At 39.3% G+C, this 17,709-nt stretch overlaps 1 protein-coding gene across 1 annotated transcript; it reads right to left on the bottom strand.

The window, feature by feature from the left end:
- Positions 1-4,880: 4,880 nt before the first annotated feature.
- On the bottom strand, positions 4,881-13,466 carry GUCA1A (guanylate cyclase activator 1A). The gene is made up of 4 exons (XM_069944837.1): positions 13,269-13,466; positions 7,464-7,613; positions 6,929-7,019; positions 4,881-6,241 (listed from the first exon to the last, which is right to left on the bottom strand). Exons 1-4 carry the CDS (start codon positions 13,464-13,466, stop codon positions 6,072-6,074), a joined length of 609 nt encoding a protein of 202 aa, XP_069800938.1. The 3' UTR covers positions 4,881-6,071.
- Positions 13,467-17,709: the final 4,243 nt, after the last annotated feature.

Raw genomic sequence — 17,709 nt, 5'->3', positions numbered from 1 at the left:
TAAAACTAACAGCAAATGTGACAAAAAAGTGTCACTTCTATTATTCTCTTCTAAGGGATAATAATATATTTAAAGGGGTACTCCAGTGATTTTTCTTTCATTTAAATCAACTATTTAAAAATCTCCAGTCTGCCAGTACTTATCAGCTGCCGTATGTCCTGCAGGAAGTGGTGTATTTTTTCCAGTCTGAAACAATGCTCACTGCTGCCACCTGTGTCTGTGACAGGAATTGTCCAAAGGTTTTCTATGGGGATTTGCTACTGCTCTGGACAGTTCCTTGCACAGAGAGTAATAGCAGCAGAGAGCACTGTGTCAGACTAGAAAAAATACACCACTACCTGCAGGATATACAGCAGTTGATAAGTACTATTATACGCGGCAGCAGCGAGCGGGTGAGCCCGGGAGGGGCCATAGGGGCTGCCCGGGTGATCACTAGATCGTCCGGGCAGCCCATAGCATACAGAAGCGGTCTGCTGCCGCTGCTCCTATTCCACGGAGCGACGGCAGCAGATCAATGTCGGCTGATCGTTGCCTTCTATTCCACAGGGCGATTATCGGCTAAATACGGCCAATAATCATTCTGTGGAATAGGGCCTTTACCCTTCTTAACAATGTAGCACCATTAGAAACATGAGAAAACATGGACACTTTCTTCCAGAAACAGCACCACTCCTCAGTTTGGGTGTGGGGTTTTGCAGCTCAGTTCTATTGAAGTGAATGGAGCTGGATTGTCATACCACACACAACCTGGGAACAAGTGTGGCACTGTTTTTGACAGAAAGTAGCTGTACTTTTATAATCCTGAATAGAAAAACCATCATTAGTGAGATGCTAAATAATAATATGTTATTCCAAGTGCACTGAAAAATCTTTTATTTTTATACTTCTACTATTTCCCTGTGCCAACTATTAGATGCTAATCCACTTTGTTCCTCTTCCAATCCTAACCTCACCTCTACGAGAGATGTAATCCAATGGCAATGGATTTCTCTTGATCGGATTTCTTAACTGCCCAAATTAGAATCTTAAAGAGGAAAGCAGAGGCGCAAAAGGGCAAAGCCACTAAGAAAGGTCAGGCCAGCCTTTCCCCATCTTGGATATTCTTAGAATATGAACTGAATGTTCCATCTAATGACTGATATGAGGGACTCCGAGTCAAACAGAATTATGTCACGGTATGTCAGATGAAAGTAATTCATGCTGTAACGTTTTCCCAGGGAAAGGCCACATTGTGATGGTTAGTTATCGTTAATCTGGGGCCTGAAGAGGTATTGTTATACTGTATACAGAGAGAAGGGCTATGGCATTTGAACATTATGGTCTAGAAAAAAAAAGAAAAAAATTGCTTACACTTTGCCTGACGTTCACACAAGCTTCACATACAGTATGTGTACAGGATAGTAACATCATCAGATTGGCCATGTAAGTTATTTCTTTTAAAGGGGGACTCCAGTAAAAAAATCTTTTTCTTTTAAATCATCTGGTTTCAGAAAGTTATATAGATTTGTAATTTATGGGGGACATGTATCAAGAAGAAAAGGCGTACTTTTTTGTGCAAAGTGCCGATTTGCGAATATTTTATTCCCAAAAGGGCCATTTGCGAATAAAATATTCGCAAATTGGCATTTTCCGCCGCATACTCCGGGGAGGCGGGAGGGTGTGTGGAGGGGACGGAACGAAGGGCACGGACTCAGAGTCCGCGCGATTCATTATTGTTTCAGCCTAAAGATACGCAGAAAAACAACTCCAGCTCTCAGCTCGGGATTTATGTAGAGGCAGTCCGGCGCAGAAAACGTCGGACTTAATAAATGTCCCCCTATGCCTTTTTAAAACCCTCCAGTCTTCTCATACTTATCAGCTGCCATATGTCCTACAGGACATGGTGTTTTCTTGTCAGTCTGACACAGTGCTCTCTGCTGCCACCTCTGTCCGAGCAGTAGAGGGTTTTTTTTTATTGGGATTTTCTACTGCTCTGGACAGTTCCTGTCACGAACAGAGATGGCAGCAGTGAGCACAGAGTAAGATTGAAAAGAAAACACAATTTCCTGCAGGACATACAGCAGCTAATAAGTACTGGAAGACTGGGGATACTGGGGATTTTTAAATAGACACAAATTACAAATCTATGTAATTTTCTGAAACCAGTTGATTTAAAAGAAAAAGATTTTTGCTGAGGGACCCCTTTAAATATGTTTCTCCTGTCCAGAGGCTACAATGAAAAGTAAAGATGTCCAATTGTGTCCAGCAAAGTTGTTTGCCAGTTGGTATTGGGAAGCAGGTTCTCAATTTAAAGGTGAAAACACACAGGCTGTCAGTGAAGTGAGGCTGGGATTTGGCGGTGAATCAGTGCATGCCCTCCCCCGGTATCCTGTTGCAACATCTCTGGTGTCCTCGGTGAGTGCAGCTGCCGCCGCTTTTGCTTTCAGGTGTCAGTCAAGCAGATAGGGGGAGAAAGGAAGATTCCAGCTTGCAGCTATTCAGAAGCTTGGAAAAGCACTTTTTTGCATTCTGGAAGCACAGATGGATAAATGAAAGGTATCATGTGTCTCCTTGATCTAACAGTGTCAGGAGTTTGGAACCTGAATTACAGCTGACAGATTACCTTTAACTAATTATGTAAAGTAATTCTAGGCAGGTTCATATAATATTGTGTTCTAGAATGGACATACAGCACTCTTTAAAGTGAATGTACCATCAAGCCCAGGCTGAAGCACTGGAGGCAGGCCGACCCACCCCCAGTGGGAAGAACCCCCCACCCCTCTATGGTGCGGCTCCATTGATTCTAATGGAGGGGTGGGGGGTTCCTCCCACTGTGGGTGGGTCAGCCTGCCTCCAGTGCTTCAGCCTGGGCCTGATGATACATTCACTTTAACTTAAAGGTCACATAATCTCATTAAGTCATTTTTAACATTGTTTAACATGTTCCTCCGACCCATACTACATTATCGTCCGGAGGAACATTATTCAAAACCCACTGAAATCTGCCGGCCATATGGATGTGCCTGGAAATCAATTAACCATTGATTTCCATGCACAGTACGGCCGGCATGACAGCGACACAGAGTGTGAACTATCGATTATTTCCGGCCGCTGTTTGGAAACAACAAATTGACAATTCAATTATTCCCACAGCCGTATTGAACAATGGGCGTTGTTCAATACGCTGTGAACATCCGTTTTTTGCGTTGATTTTCAGTTTTTTATGACAAGAACGGCCATTGTTTTAACTCAGCACCAATGCACGTTCTTGTCATAAAAAAATATTTATTGTGAACATAGCCTTATTATGTAATTTATTAACATTTGGGCACCGATCAGATCAATAATCAGACGATTTCATTTGATAGAAATGTTGTATACAGTTACACCTTGTACAAAAATTTATTCTAAATCCCACTGTAAGGGCCTGTTCACATTGTGTTTGGCTATCCACATGAAATTTATTTATTAGTTGGAAATGAAAGAAAGCGGACATATGTGAGACAAATGGTAGCTTTATTATTGGTATATGACAGACGTCACTTTTATAAGAACCGACAATACAACCCGACTGTCGGCAATATACAACATGACAGAAATGGTCACAAAAGTGCAAAATTGTAGCTAAACAACTCAGTCTATAGTCTTGCTATATATACACGGGCATATGGACTGTATAACCCTTATAGTGGCGTTTTGTACATAAATGATTTTATTAACGTTCCTGAAGTAGCGTCATACACCAAAAAATAGAGAAAAAATAGAACAAAAATATAGAAAACAACTGATTTGATAATGTGAATAGATGTTATAGTTCTTTCTTTACCAGGTAATGGCCTTTATAGTATTGACTGTAGAAGCATGCATTGTGCATGTCGGCTGGCTATTACACCAAGCGAGTATTGGCTGTAAGGGCCGATAATCGGACAAAAACAGCCGATAATTGCTTGGTGTAATAGGGCTGCTACACAAAATATAATTACCGACTTCAACAAATTCCCTTCTCCCGAATGTATATTCCTGGATAAGGAATGCTATCCCTCATAACGTGTCTGCTTTGTAGTTAAGTATTTTATGTATCTCACATCTCTTTATCCAGCTTTCCGTCATCTAGAACATCTGCATTTCAGACATGTCCCCATACTTGTTGAAACTGTTGTACAAATGCATTTCCAGAACCTAATCCGGCCAATACTTTTTTCAGTGCTAGTGAATAGAAACACAAAACAAACTAGTGAAATAAAACTACATGTTTCTATAGCTATATATAACCTCTTCAAGACGCACAAACAACACAGCGAATGGAGAAAGATAAATGTAAGACTACATCCAAATATACTAGAAGCGGTGAGCAAATTAAAAAAAAGCACTTCAGGATTTTTTTTATTTTTTTTTGCCCACATAATGCACACTGACCACTGCTATTCCTGCATTGTCACCTGCTTCATCCCAGCTCTGCTGTACTCACACATTTCATACTTCACGTTCACATTGTGTACTGCATTCACTCCCTTTCAGATCTGCTATCGATGCTATGGTGCATTGATGCTTCACAGCATTACATGGGCAGCTAGAGCCAGTACCATCTCTGCCTGCTGGAAGAACACTGTAATAGTCTTTCCCTCTATATTATCCTAAATAAGTATACAGTCGGGAAGGCTGAACTGTCATCTCCTCCATTATAACTGTGTGACAGGTATGGTATAATCATCATCGATAACTGTGATGGGGCATACTAAGGGGGGGATTTATCAAGACCGGCATACTTGTACGCCGGTCTTAAATTAGGCCACGCCCATTTTCCCCAACAGAATTCATTAAGAGGTACACGCCTCATACGGCTGGCCATGCGCCCAAACCCGCACCTGGCGTACCAAATTATCAGCTGCTTCCCACAGGTGTAGATTTGGATCATGATTTACACCTGCAAGCAGGTATAAATCATGTTAAATTAGGCCTGGGACGAGGCCACACCTCCTCACGGCCTTGCCACGCCCCCGAGTGCCCCACCATCGGGCAAGCGGGGCATACAGCAGGCGTATGCCAGGGAGATGGGGCAAATCTGCTTCTTCTCTCTGGCGTATGCCCTGGGTGGGACTTTCATAAATGTCCCCCTGAGTGTTCTGCTGGCTGAGGTGTAACCCTATTGAGAGCACAGAAACACATGTAATTTCCAAGACGGTCACCATGAGATCACATGACTGAACTTAAAGAAAGAATTCCAGAAAGGAACAATCAATAGCCGAATTTTATATATTGGCTTTCTAGCTGCATAATATAAAAATATATATATAATGAAGTGCTTCTTTAATGACATTTTTTAATCATATACTGCATGACACTGATACATATATATCTTATATCAGTGTATGTATTATACATATTACCAATACCTACAAGGTACATAACATATCTTGTGCCATCCACCGTAGTTTCATCAAGATATCCTGTCAGCCATTCTACCCAAACTGCCCTGAGAAGGATTCTATTACTCTTTTTGTTTTACCACCTGTCCCTAGGTTTCATCAGTCAGAAGCACACACCACTGTATTCAGACTACAGATAGACATTATTAATGTGCAGTCAATATGCATCAATAAGGAATGGTTGACTAACCAAGGTGAAATCACAACTTGGATATCAACCTCCTATAGTGTCGGACTGGCCCACCAGAGGCCCGGAGAATCCTCCAGTGGGACCAAGCTTTAGAACCTGCAAAAACACTGACTAATATGTTGTTTCTCACTGGTCCTTCATCGGTGGGCCCCCAGGATCATTTCCTCTGGTGGGCCCCAGATACCCCAATCCGACTTTGACCTCCTACAACAAAATATTACCCAATTGACCCTTTATGCTATAAGTGTTGACTATACTGCTGATGACTAGGATAGATAATCCCTTTTTTGAACCCCTTTGGGCTATTCTATGGTGCAGATGTAAAGTCATTGTATGGTGCCAGGCCACTTGATGATGGCTCCTGGGATCTGGTGTAGGTCATGTTAAAAAAAAGTCCATCCTGAGCATGTAATAGGCAAAGTCCGCAGAAAAAAGGGATGAAAAGTAATGGAAACACAGATGATATTCCTTTGGACTCAGGGTGTGGTCGTGATTTCTTTACAAGGTCGTTCGTTCATGTCCATCCTTTTACCATCATTCTGAATCATATAGACAATGTGTTTCAAGTCCAAACTGCGGGTCAGCACCTCCAGGAGCATCTCATCCTTCTGTACACCCTCCATAAATTCCTCAAGTGATAGTTCACCTAGGAGCAAAATAGGAAAGAAAAATATTTAAAATGTAAATGGATCTAACCCGAAATACTCCTTAGAATTGAGTACCTAATAGGTTACATTTACTACATAAGGTTATGTTCACACATAAATCAGGTGCAATTCCGCTTTCCCCGCTCTCCCCTCAAAAAATTGAAGCGGGGGCACGTGAGAGATTGACACACTAAGGCAGGCGGAATTCCGAAATAGGGAGCTCCACCGCGGAATTCCGCCTGATTTACTCAGTGTGAACAGGCCGTAAGATTTAACCCCATAGTGAACACAGACAGGAAGGTTGACACAAATATATAGATTAACTTTAGTAAAAAAAATTAGCATCCCCCTCCCTATAGAATGACCCCTGTGGAGATGAGCAAACTTGCCGACGGTTCCTGCTGCCTGGAAAAGGTGGATGCAGCCATATGTTCACACTTAGTAAAAAGAAAAAAGGTGTTTGATTTTTCCTTTTAAAATGACGTCCTTTATAACCGCGATGGAAAGACGGATGTCCAATGCACAGTGCATTAAATAACAGACGTTATCTGCGCGGACGTCAAAATTACTATTAAATTCAATGGACTTTTTAATGAAAGACACATCCAAAAGCCAATCAGTTCACCTGAAGTAGAATAATGTACCAGCAGCCTTCACTATAGTAAAGAAGCGTTAAGATTACTCACCATCACCATTAATATCAATCTTGTCAAAAACCATATCTGTGAATTCCTCGGCGGTCATCTCATCGTTACATCGGTTAATAGCTCTAATGGCCTGAGGAAAACAACAACAGTGGGTTTGGTTGATATTTTAATTCTTTCATTTACATCTGGGAAAGTTGAAATACAGGGGGACATTTATCAAAGTTACGGCAGGGGCGTACGCCAGGGAGAAGGCGCACCCCTTCTCCTTGGTGTACAGTATCCCTTGCTAGAGTAATGGGCGGGCTGGGGGGCTTGGGGGCGGAGCACAGCAAGGTGGGGTCTTCTCCAGCACCTCATTTAACATGATTTATGCCTGCTCACAGGCATAAATCATAATCCGATCTGTAGATTTGGTACGCCAGGTGCAGAGCCGGACAATTTCACTCTTGGTGAATTTGTCTAGGGAAAAGGGGACGGGGCCTTATTTAAGACCGGCGTACAAGTATGTTGGTCTTGATAAATCCCCCCTATAATGTACAGAATTTACGGAAATGTATTATATTTTTTCTCTTACCTTTATTATATTGAGAAGTTCTCCTCTGTCGATGCAGCCATTCCCATCCACATCATAGAGTTTAAAGTACCACCGCAGCTTCTGCTCCACTTTGCCTTTCAAGACTAAGCTCAGAGCTGCGACATACTCCATAAAGTCCATGTAGCCATCCTGGAAAAAGAATGGATTTGACATAATTAGGTCTGCTAGTTAATATCCAGTACCTACAGTACATCTATCTATCTATCTATCTATCTATCTATCTATCTATCTATTTATCTCCTATCTATCTATCTATCTATCTATCTATCTATCTATCTATCTATCTCCTATCTATCTATCTATCATCTATCTATCTATCTCCTATCTATCTATCTATTATCTATCTATCTATCTATCTATCTATCTTCTATCTATCTATCTATCTATCTATCTCCTATCTATCTATCTATCTATCTATCTATCTATCTATCTATCTCCTATCTATCTATCTATCTATCTATCTATCTATCTATCTATCTCCTATCTATCTATCTATCTATCTATCTATCTCCTATCTATCTATCTATCTCCTATCTATCTATCTATCTATCTATCTCCTATCTATCTATCTCCTATCTATCTCCTATCTATCTATCTATCTATCTATCTATCTATCTATCTATCTATCTCCTATCTATCTATCTATCTATCTATCTCCTATCTATCTATCTATCTATCTATCTATCTATCTATCTATCTTTCTCCTATCTATCTATCTATCTATCTATCTATCTATCTATCTATCTATCTCCTATCTATCTACCTATCTCCTATCTATCTATCTATCTATCTATCTATCTATCTATCTATCTCCTATCTATCTATCTATCTATCTATCTATCTACCTATCTCCTATCTATCTATCTATCTATCTATCTATCTCCTATCTATCTATCTATCTATCTATCTATCTATCTATCTATCTATCTATCTCCTATCTATCTATCTATCTATCTATCTATCTATCTATCTATCTATCTCCTATCTATCTATCTCCTATCTCCTATCTATCTCCTATCTATCTATCTATCTATCTATCTATCTATCTATCTCCTATCTATCTATCTATCTATCTATCTATCTATCTATCTATCTATCTATCTATCTATCTATCTCCTATCTGACATTGTTGCAGTATTATCTGGACCAGCTCCAGGTGCTTATATCAAATGTACCTATAGGCTTCTAATAACCTGACAGGGGCCAAAAGGGTGTCCTTTCCATTGGACTGCCTGCCATCCAAAAATATATAGCATATGTGTTTTAGGATGGGGGCCGTTGAATGTATATGTTAGAAAAAACCCTGATATATTCCTCTGATTAACAATGTGAGGCGCTGTGCAAGAATAGCCTCTCTCTATGGATGGGGAAAGAGAAGAGGGGCTTGGAAATCTTGGGGGAGATTTATCAAACATGGTGTAAAGTGAAACTGGCTCAGTTGCCCCTAGCAACCAATCAGATTCCACCTTTCATTGCTCACAGACTCTTTGGAAAATGAAAGGTGAAACCTGATTGGTTGCTAGGGGCAACTGAGCCAGTTTCACTTTACACCATGATTGATAAATCTCCCCAGTGTCTATTAATAAGGGAAATGTTTTCTAGTGGTTACAATAATATAATAAATAAACAAATAATATAATTAAAGTGTCAATGGGGAAAATTTATGAAGGGCTTTGTGCCTATTTTTAGGTGAATAATTTTTCTCCCATTTTTTGGTTTAAGTTCTCTTTATGAACCAGTATTCAACAGGCGACTATTTTTTAGATGTGACTTTTTTAATCTGCCTCTTTTGAGTATTCACCCAAAAGTTCCCATAATCTGGTATTAGCACCCAATTTATGATTTGCAACTTTTAAAAAAGTCACAAAAACAGGGGCAGGCCTATGTCTGGTCAGTACCAGGTTAATATGCTTGCGCAATTTTTGCGATTTTTTTTTTTTGTGCGACTACGGCAGTGCTACATTTTCATAAATCAGTCACAAAATATTGGAACACCAATATCCACCAATCCCCATTAGAATAGTCACACACATTAGACTCCTTAGTAAACATCCCCATATGTCATAAACATCAAAAGTTTGAATCCCTCAAAGTCTGAGTGCGGACACCACCATCAGTCATTGGAAATGCTTCTTCCTCAATCTCTCTCCTCGCTATTGGAGATGGCCTCCTGAAGTGATGAGAGAGACATGGAGAGAAGGACTTGTTGTAGTGATCCAGACACCCTGACCCCGACTGATCATATTTTACTACAAGTCTCTATGACATAACAAAAGCAACACTCTAATATAATTTAGGAATACCCGATAGAATACCTCTATGTAAATACAACTACTGCGAGAATCTGCATAAGAAATGTAGCATTACCTGAAGATTAGTTAAAGGGGTTATCCAGCGAAAATCTTATTCTTTCAAATCAACTGGTGTCAGAAAGTTATATAGATTTGTAATTTACTTCTATTTAAAAATCTCTTCCCACACGTATCAGCTGCTGTATATCCTGCAGAAAATGTTGTTTTCGTTTCAGTCTGACATCGTGCTCTCTGCTGCCACCTTTGTCCGAGACAGGAACTGTCCAGAGCAACAGCAAATCATCATAGAATTCCTCTCCTGCTCTGGACAGTTCCTGTCTTGGACAGAGATGTCAGCAGAGAGCACTGTGTCAGACTGGAAAGAATGCACCACTTCCTGCAGGACATACAGTAGCTGATAAGTATGGGGAGATTTGAGATTTTTAAATAGAAATAATTTAAAAATCTATATAACGTTCTGAAACCAGTTGAGATTTTTCTTTTTTTGCTGGATAACCCCTTTTAGTTTATGTCAACCCCTCTTTCTTCCATCTTATACGAATCAGATATTCTCTCTCCCTTCTTCCAGAAACAGTCCCACACTTGCCCATGGGTTGTATGGTATTGAATCTTAACTTTATCAAAGTCTTTCTATTCTTAGACGGCCCCTTTAAAAGACAATGATGCCAGTATTCACTGAATAGCGGCCGCAAAAAACCCTGTCATTTCACACAATAGAGAGAGCAGCTCTGGCCGTACGCTCTATTGTGTGCTGTGGGGAGTTCTGATGCGGGTGCACACGGATGCGCCCGCATCAGAACTCTGCTGTCTGAAAGATCATCTGGCCGGTACTGCAGTACCGACCGGGATGATCTTTTCAGTGTGCACATAGCCTTAAGAAGTAAATAAGTAAGAAAAAAAAAAGCTGTGCAAGTGTTGCAGCCTCAAAAGCTTTTACTCAGGTTGGTTGGGAAGAGCACTGGGGAAAAAAAAAAAAAAAATCAAAATTATAGACACTCAACTTTTTCCACTTTTACCTCTAAACTTTTTATGTGTCTTTATGCAAGTTCTATGTGAGTGTCTCACTCTACTCTGTTACTGCTGCATCCTGCTATACAACCACAGGGTGGCAGCATTTTACGCAAAATGAGGATGTTTTCTTCCTAACTTGCAGCGTACAGTAACACGGGCACGGAAAGGCCTACTAACACATGACTTTAAATACAGGGTGCAATGCATGTGACTTCCTATTCCATTTTATTACTAACACTTGATGATTTCTCTCTGGTGGGTGTGGTGCCAATGTGTTGGGAGTGGTGAAAAGGTTGGCGAGGAAGGGCCCTATAAAAGAATAATTCTTAACCACAGACACTCTTCACTTTCTCGGTTTCACATTTAAACATAATAATTGTGGTTATGGAGGTTCTATGTGAGTGGCTCGCTGCTGCATACTGTTATACGACCACAGGGGGGCAGACTTTTGTGACTAGTGAAGACAGTTTCTTGACTGCAGCATTGCAACATACACTAGGATAGGAGTAGAATAAGCTCTCTAAAGGCCTATAAATACTTGATGACTGTAAATATGTCATATGGAATAAAAAAATGGTGTCAAACTCCATTGAATGCTGTATTATAGAAACATTCTTCCCTGAAATGCAACTTTCTCAGTAATACAGAATACTTCCTGTAGTATGTAACAAGGAAAAACTATTTTGCAAGCTTTACTAGAAGATTAACAATGGCAGGCACGGTGGCCATCACAAGGTCTCTGGCTTTCAATCACTATTGATCATGGCATCCCGATGGTGAGGATTGGACTAAAGCATGGGCTGTGATATGCGGTCAGCCATTGCCGTATATAAAGCAATGACAGGGATTAGACAGGCGTTAGATATCATATATTGCATGCCATAAATAATATACCAAGGTAATATAGTATTTTCCATGCAATGTATTTGTGGTGTAAAAGTTATATCCATCAGTTTTTGCAATGGTGAAAATGACTCTGTTGAGTTTTCTGTAAGGTTCCTCTTTCCCTTAGAGATAAGCGGCACCAGAAAAGCCAGGCAGCCGCTTATCCCCCTTATTTGCTGTCTGGCTATACTGTGCTTGGTTATTGAGATGTTTGTTTTCCTATGGCTACCCACAGACCATGTCATACAAACACAAAGCCACTTACAGAAATAGTCACATTTCTGAGCTTTACCGAATCACGTGTTAAAGTGATCTGACCCAGGGAACCTAATCCACAGGCTATGAGCTATGTTGCTATGATTCCCTGCACTCGGCCATTTTTTTTATATGAAAATTTTTAAAGGAACTCCTTTTCAAGTCTGTATCAAAAACTTTTTATACATCATAGAGACCCCAACCGATAAAAACTTTTGACACGTGTCTGCTTCTTTTTATTTATTTATTTATTTATATGACAGGTGCACTATTGGTGCATTATTACTTTACTTTTTCAAAAATGTCATTGTCCGTGAAAACTTTGTAAGAGGGGCACTTCCCATTTTTTCCTTGCTCACACAGCAGCAATCTATTCTGCAGCAATATACAGAGACTGTCGGCAGGCGCAGCTGTCCTGTCCTCCATAGGACTCCAAATCTAGCTTCCCTTTCTCAATCACACACAGTAACGTCAATGTCATATAAAGCCAGTTTACTGGCTATATGCTTTGATTTATATACCACACACAGTTAGCACTCTCTATAGTGCACAGTTTGACACCTTAGAGGAATAGACCTGCATGCAAATATTATTATAACGCCCAATAAAGAGATATTATAATATAAATTGCAGTGTTATAATTATATAAACTACAGAATTATAATAGCCAATGAAGAGATATCATAATATAAACTATAGAATTATTATGCCCAATGAAGAAATATCATACTATAAACTGCAATGTTAATAATGATAATGATAATAATAATAAAAAAAATATAAAATACAGAATTATAAAGCCCAATGAAGAGATATCATATTATAAATTGCAGTGTTATAATATTAACTACAGAATTATAATACCCAATGAAGAGATATAATATAAACTGCAATGTTAATAATAATAATAATAATAATAATTAATATAAACTACAGCATTATAATACCCATTGAAGAGAAATCATAATTTAAACTACAGAATTATAACGCCCAATGAAGAGAAATCACAATATAAACTACAGTCTTAATAATTATATAAACTAATATAAACTATATTTAAACAGAAAAATAATAGCAATAATATAAACTACAGAATAATAATGCCAATAATATAAACTACATAATAATAATGCCAATAATATAAACTACAGAATAATAATGCGATTAGTATAAACTACAGAATAATAATGCCAATAATATAAACTACAGAATAATAATGCGATTAGTATAAACGACAGAATAATAATGCCAATAATATAAACTACAGAATAATAATGCCAATAATATAAACTAATAAAAATAAAAGTTATAGATAGGTTACCTTGTTAAAGTCAAATGTGTTAAACATTTGTTCAATATATTGGTTGGATGCCGGACTAAGATTCTTTAGTCCAAAAAACTGCTTGAATTCATGCTGGGTCAGCTGACCAGACGGACACTCCGTCATAAACTTTTTATACCATCGATGGATTTCTGTGGCACTGAGCTCTTCTACTGCTTTTCCATCCATATTCCCCATTTTGAAGCTGTTATTTATCCGCGTATAAAATGCGGTTTCCAAAAAACACAAAATAAAAAATTCAGCAAAAATCAAATTCTCAGTTTTGTCCAGTAATTAGGATGAAATATCAAAATCCTTTGAAAAGTTTTCTAGAAATATGATCCGGCAGCTTGAAGGAGTCCAGTGTGTGTTCTTCACGAGTCTAAATGAAAAGACGCTCAAAATCGAAAAATGTCACTTAAGGAACCGTAGACTTTCACAATTGGCCAATCGCAGGGCTTCTCGGAGGGGGAACCCCTCGTGTCTATGCAGGTGGCATTCCAGGAGCAGAGGAACACATACACCCCCACTCAGTAAGCTATCTGTAGTGATTAAGGAGGAACAGGATTACAGAAGGAGGTGGTTTAGGATGCCCCTGAAAGGATTTGTAATCTTCTAATCGCAGATCTGGCTCTGACATTGTTAATGACCTATTAATGCTCTAACAATAGCATCAAGAATAAAATTAGTGCTGCTTCATTTTCTTTGCATGTAATGGTTATAACATTAATCTTAATGGCTGTTAATGAATGGCCGAGGTCAAAAGGCGCTTACAAGAGGTACAGGTATTTCCATAAAATACAAGCGCAACAAGAAAAAGGAAAGGAATTGACTGTTTATTACAGTGGTTATCCAGGATTAGAAAAATCACAGCTACTTTCTAGCAACAAAAAAAAAAACAGCGCCACCCCTGTCTCCAGGTTGTGTATGGTATTACAATTCAGCTCAATACACTTTAATGGAATTGATCTTCAGGATCACGCCCAAACTTATGTCAAAAATAGTGCTGTTCATGGAAGAAAGTAGTCATGTCTTAATAAGCCTGGAAAGGCGCGCAAGAAATCCCATTGAATCAATGGGACAGGCGGAATTTCCAGTGGCGTCCAAGGCCCGGGCTCTGCTTGAAATTCTGCCACTTTTGCTTAGTGTGAACACAAACATTTACAGTAGTAAATGATGACAATTTCAGACTATTTAGACTAGGTTCACACTTTCATCACGGCTCTATTTAGCACCAGCAAACGCAGCTGAATGTCACATCAACAACGAACGCCAATAAATCTGAGATCTGTCAGGTTTCAGTTTGGTGTCTGTCTGTAATGGAGCTTCCTGATCAGAGCTTCAAGTGTGAACCTAGCTTTATCTATGTAGATTTCAATTCAGAAAAATGATGTGAATAAATATTTGGGGGAATTTGATTGGGTCACTCTAATGAGGTCACATAATGAGGTTATGTTCCCACAATGTCCTTTTGGAGAAACAGCTGCCTGCGCCCACATTGTAAATATTGTTTGTGTCATGAGCCGGGCTGTGCATGGCCAGCCTCCAAGATGCACACATGGCATCCCTGACAACCGGCCTGGCTGATTGCTAGGGGCACGCCGACGACGTCCATAGTTACTGTGCCGTGACTGGGATTTTTCTGCCCTCAACGGAACAGCTGAGTTTACTAAGTACATACCGACTGGCGGCTGACACCGCCAGTCAGCTCTATATGTGTACTGGGGGCAGAAGTTTCAGCCCCAATCATGTCCTGGGGCTGGGACTCCAGCATCCATAATACGAATACTCCCACCATGCTCCCTTGCCTGGGATAGAGCCTCCTTGTGAGAGTAACTAAGCTATTGTTTTGTATCCTGATTGTATTCCCTGGTTTTCCTGATTTCTGGCTTGACTTCCGACTATTCTCCTGACTCCTGATTTTGTACCGCATCGACCAATTATTACTGACCCAGCTTGTATACTCTGAGACTATTGTTTTTGTTTGTTTTGTCTGCCTTTTTGTGTTACAGGTTAGAGACCGTCACCCAGTTACCCGCTGCCGCCTAGGGCAATTGCAGTAAGTAGGCAGGGACAGCAGGACGGGTGCCAGCACAAGGCCCTCACCTGTCTTGGGCCCTTCTGTCCCCAAGCTTAACAGTTTGTTTTTACCGTGTCCACAGACATTACTCTGAAGACCTTAATAAAGCATGTTATTATATGGGAAAAGTAGCCGTATTTATTCCTTCTTTTTGCCATATTTTACTGTTTTTTTTTTTTTTTTTAAAGAATTGATCTTTCTCTAGTTGATAAATGTCTTTAACCGCTACGCCAATACTCCTCCTTTTTTAACAAAAAATTTAAACATAGAATATTACAAGATTTTTCTTTACGTAAAAAAGTTCTCTATAATGTAATGCACTAAGTTTTGGGGAAGTTTATGCCAAAAAAAATGTTGTAAACAAAATGCTAAATGCCACCAAAATTTCCAAAATATATGTATAATACATTGTGTAATTTCTGTATTCATAGATAAATTGGCTTACCTTTTAATCTGGCGTGCAATGTGTAATATAAAGAGGACATTGCTGTGGAGCTCACGTAGCATATGTGGTAAGCACATTACGGCAGGCCTCAGGGTCATGAATGTATCCTTGTCATGCTAGAAATCCTGTAGGTTTTAGAGCAGTTGCCTACTAAGTTGACAATTCTTACATATATAACTATGGATAAAGAATATATAAAGATTATATATGAGGCCGCTTCTAATCTTATGCATCCAACTTTTACTTGGGAGGAATATCTATAGAAAAACAAAGTTCAAAAGGACAGCACAATCCTCTTATCTGCGTGTCAGGGAAGTTCACGTGTCATGGTGTCAGGATGTTTGTAAATATTTTCCTGGTTAAATAATGAGTTTTGGCCCTCCAGAATTATTTTTGAATGTTTGGGGACAACAGAGAATGAATAATGGTTCTCCCTAATAAGATAGTGGGACAGAACATGTCATCATACTATTGGCTATAGGGCTGTGTTCACACGTTGAGTTATTTCCACATTTTTTCCTGCGTTATTGCCACGTTTGGCCGTGATTATCCTGAAGTCACAGCAAAAATAGTTTTATTTTACTGTAATATAAATGTGTCTTTTTACCTTGATTTTGGTTATTTACACCTAAAACTCAGCAAAACAGTTCAACCCAGCAACTGTTGAACACGGCCTAGAGCAGACTCACTATATTACTTATATATAGTATCTTATTAGAAAAAATCTAAACCACTACTTAATGAAGCTTGACTTATCATTAGACCGGTGTCACATGGCAATAACCACCAGATTCTAGGGCTTGAAAGTGGAACAAGTGGTAGGTGGAGTAGGCAGTCGCATAGGGCGCTACTGAGTGAAAATAAAATGTATGTATTTTCTATTTTTTTCTTTTTAATAAAAAAAATGTCTGCATTGCGGCCAATGTGCTGCTGTTTTTTTTTTAATAGAATTTAGAGAAATACCGATACTCTTGTCATCCAAACTGGCAATAATATTACTATGGTTTACAATGTGTATACTGTTGATATGTTTCTATATTCCAGAGTTTAAGAAGTTTTGTTTATTATATTACTGCAATGAATTTTGTTCCTATACAAGGTACCTGTATTAAATGTGCAATTGCGTAGAGAGCACTATGATAGCAGTTTACATCAAAGAGGATTAATCTCTTTAACAGTGTGATCCAAGGGTCAGCAACCTCTTTACCAGATTGCATGGGTATTCTAATCCTGTTGAACCTTGATTCCCTTGACTGATCATTTATACCTTAAGTGGACTTTTCCTCTATAGATGTGTCCTGACTTCAATACGGATTTATAGCTGTTGTCTTTATTGTCTTAACTATACATTAACTCTACTAATCAACACAATGCATGAACAGACATGGGAAGTGATACCTGGTTTTATTGTTATGTTTTATAGTCTGGACAGGTCACTAGGCGAAATTTACCCAATCAGTGTAGAAAGATAAAGGAAACAAAATTAAACAAAAACCTCCTTTTATATTGTCCATGTAATACATGGTTAATATTCTCAGATGTCTAACACCTTATGTTTACCCTTTGTCAGAGAGGAGCTGGGCAGCCATTCCTTGCTGGACATTGAGGTGTATGTAAGGTCATTGCCATGTTGCAAGCTGCAATTTCAAACTAGCTTCAATCTTCTGACAGCTGATGTCACACGAGCATCTGTCTTTAAGTGAGTGAGACCCAATGCAATTTTTAAGTTTTGACATCTAAGGACATGTTTAAGCGAATGTACCACTGGTGTGGGGATGCCGATACCGTTGTCCTTTTTTGAGCCGCCCGGTTCCCGCACACGTCGCTGGTCTATACCTAAGCACCGGCCTGGCATGAAGCACTAGGAGCGGGCCTGCTGGCCCCCAGTGTGACGATCTCCCCACTGTGGTGCAGCT

Source organism: Dendropsophus ebraccatus, chromosome 11 (assembly GCF_027789765.1).
Source record: "Dendropsophus ebraccatus isolate aDenEbr1 chromosome 11, aDenEbr1.pat, whole genome shotgun sequence".
Taxonomy (NCBI): domain Eukaryota; kingdom Metazoa; phylum Chordata; class Amphibia; order Anura; family Hylidae; genus Dendropsophus; species Dendropsophus ebraccatus.
Note: the sequence above shows the minus strand (reverse complement) of the source record. Positions and strands in the feature narration are given on the sequence as shown.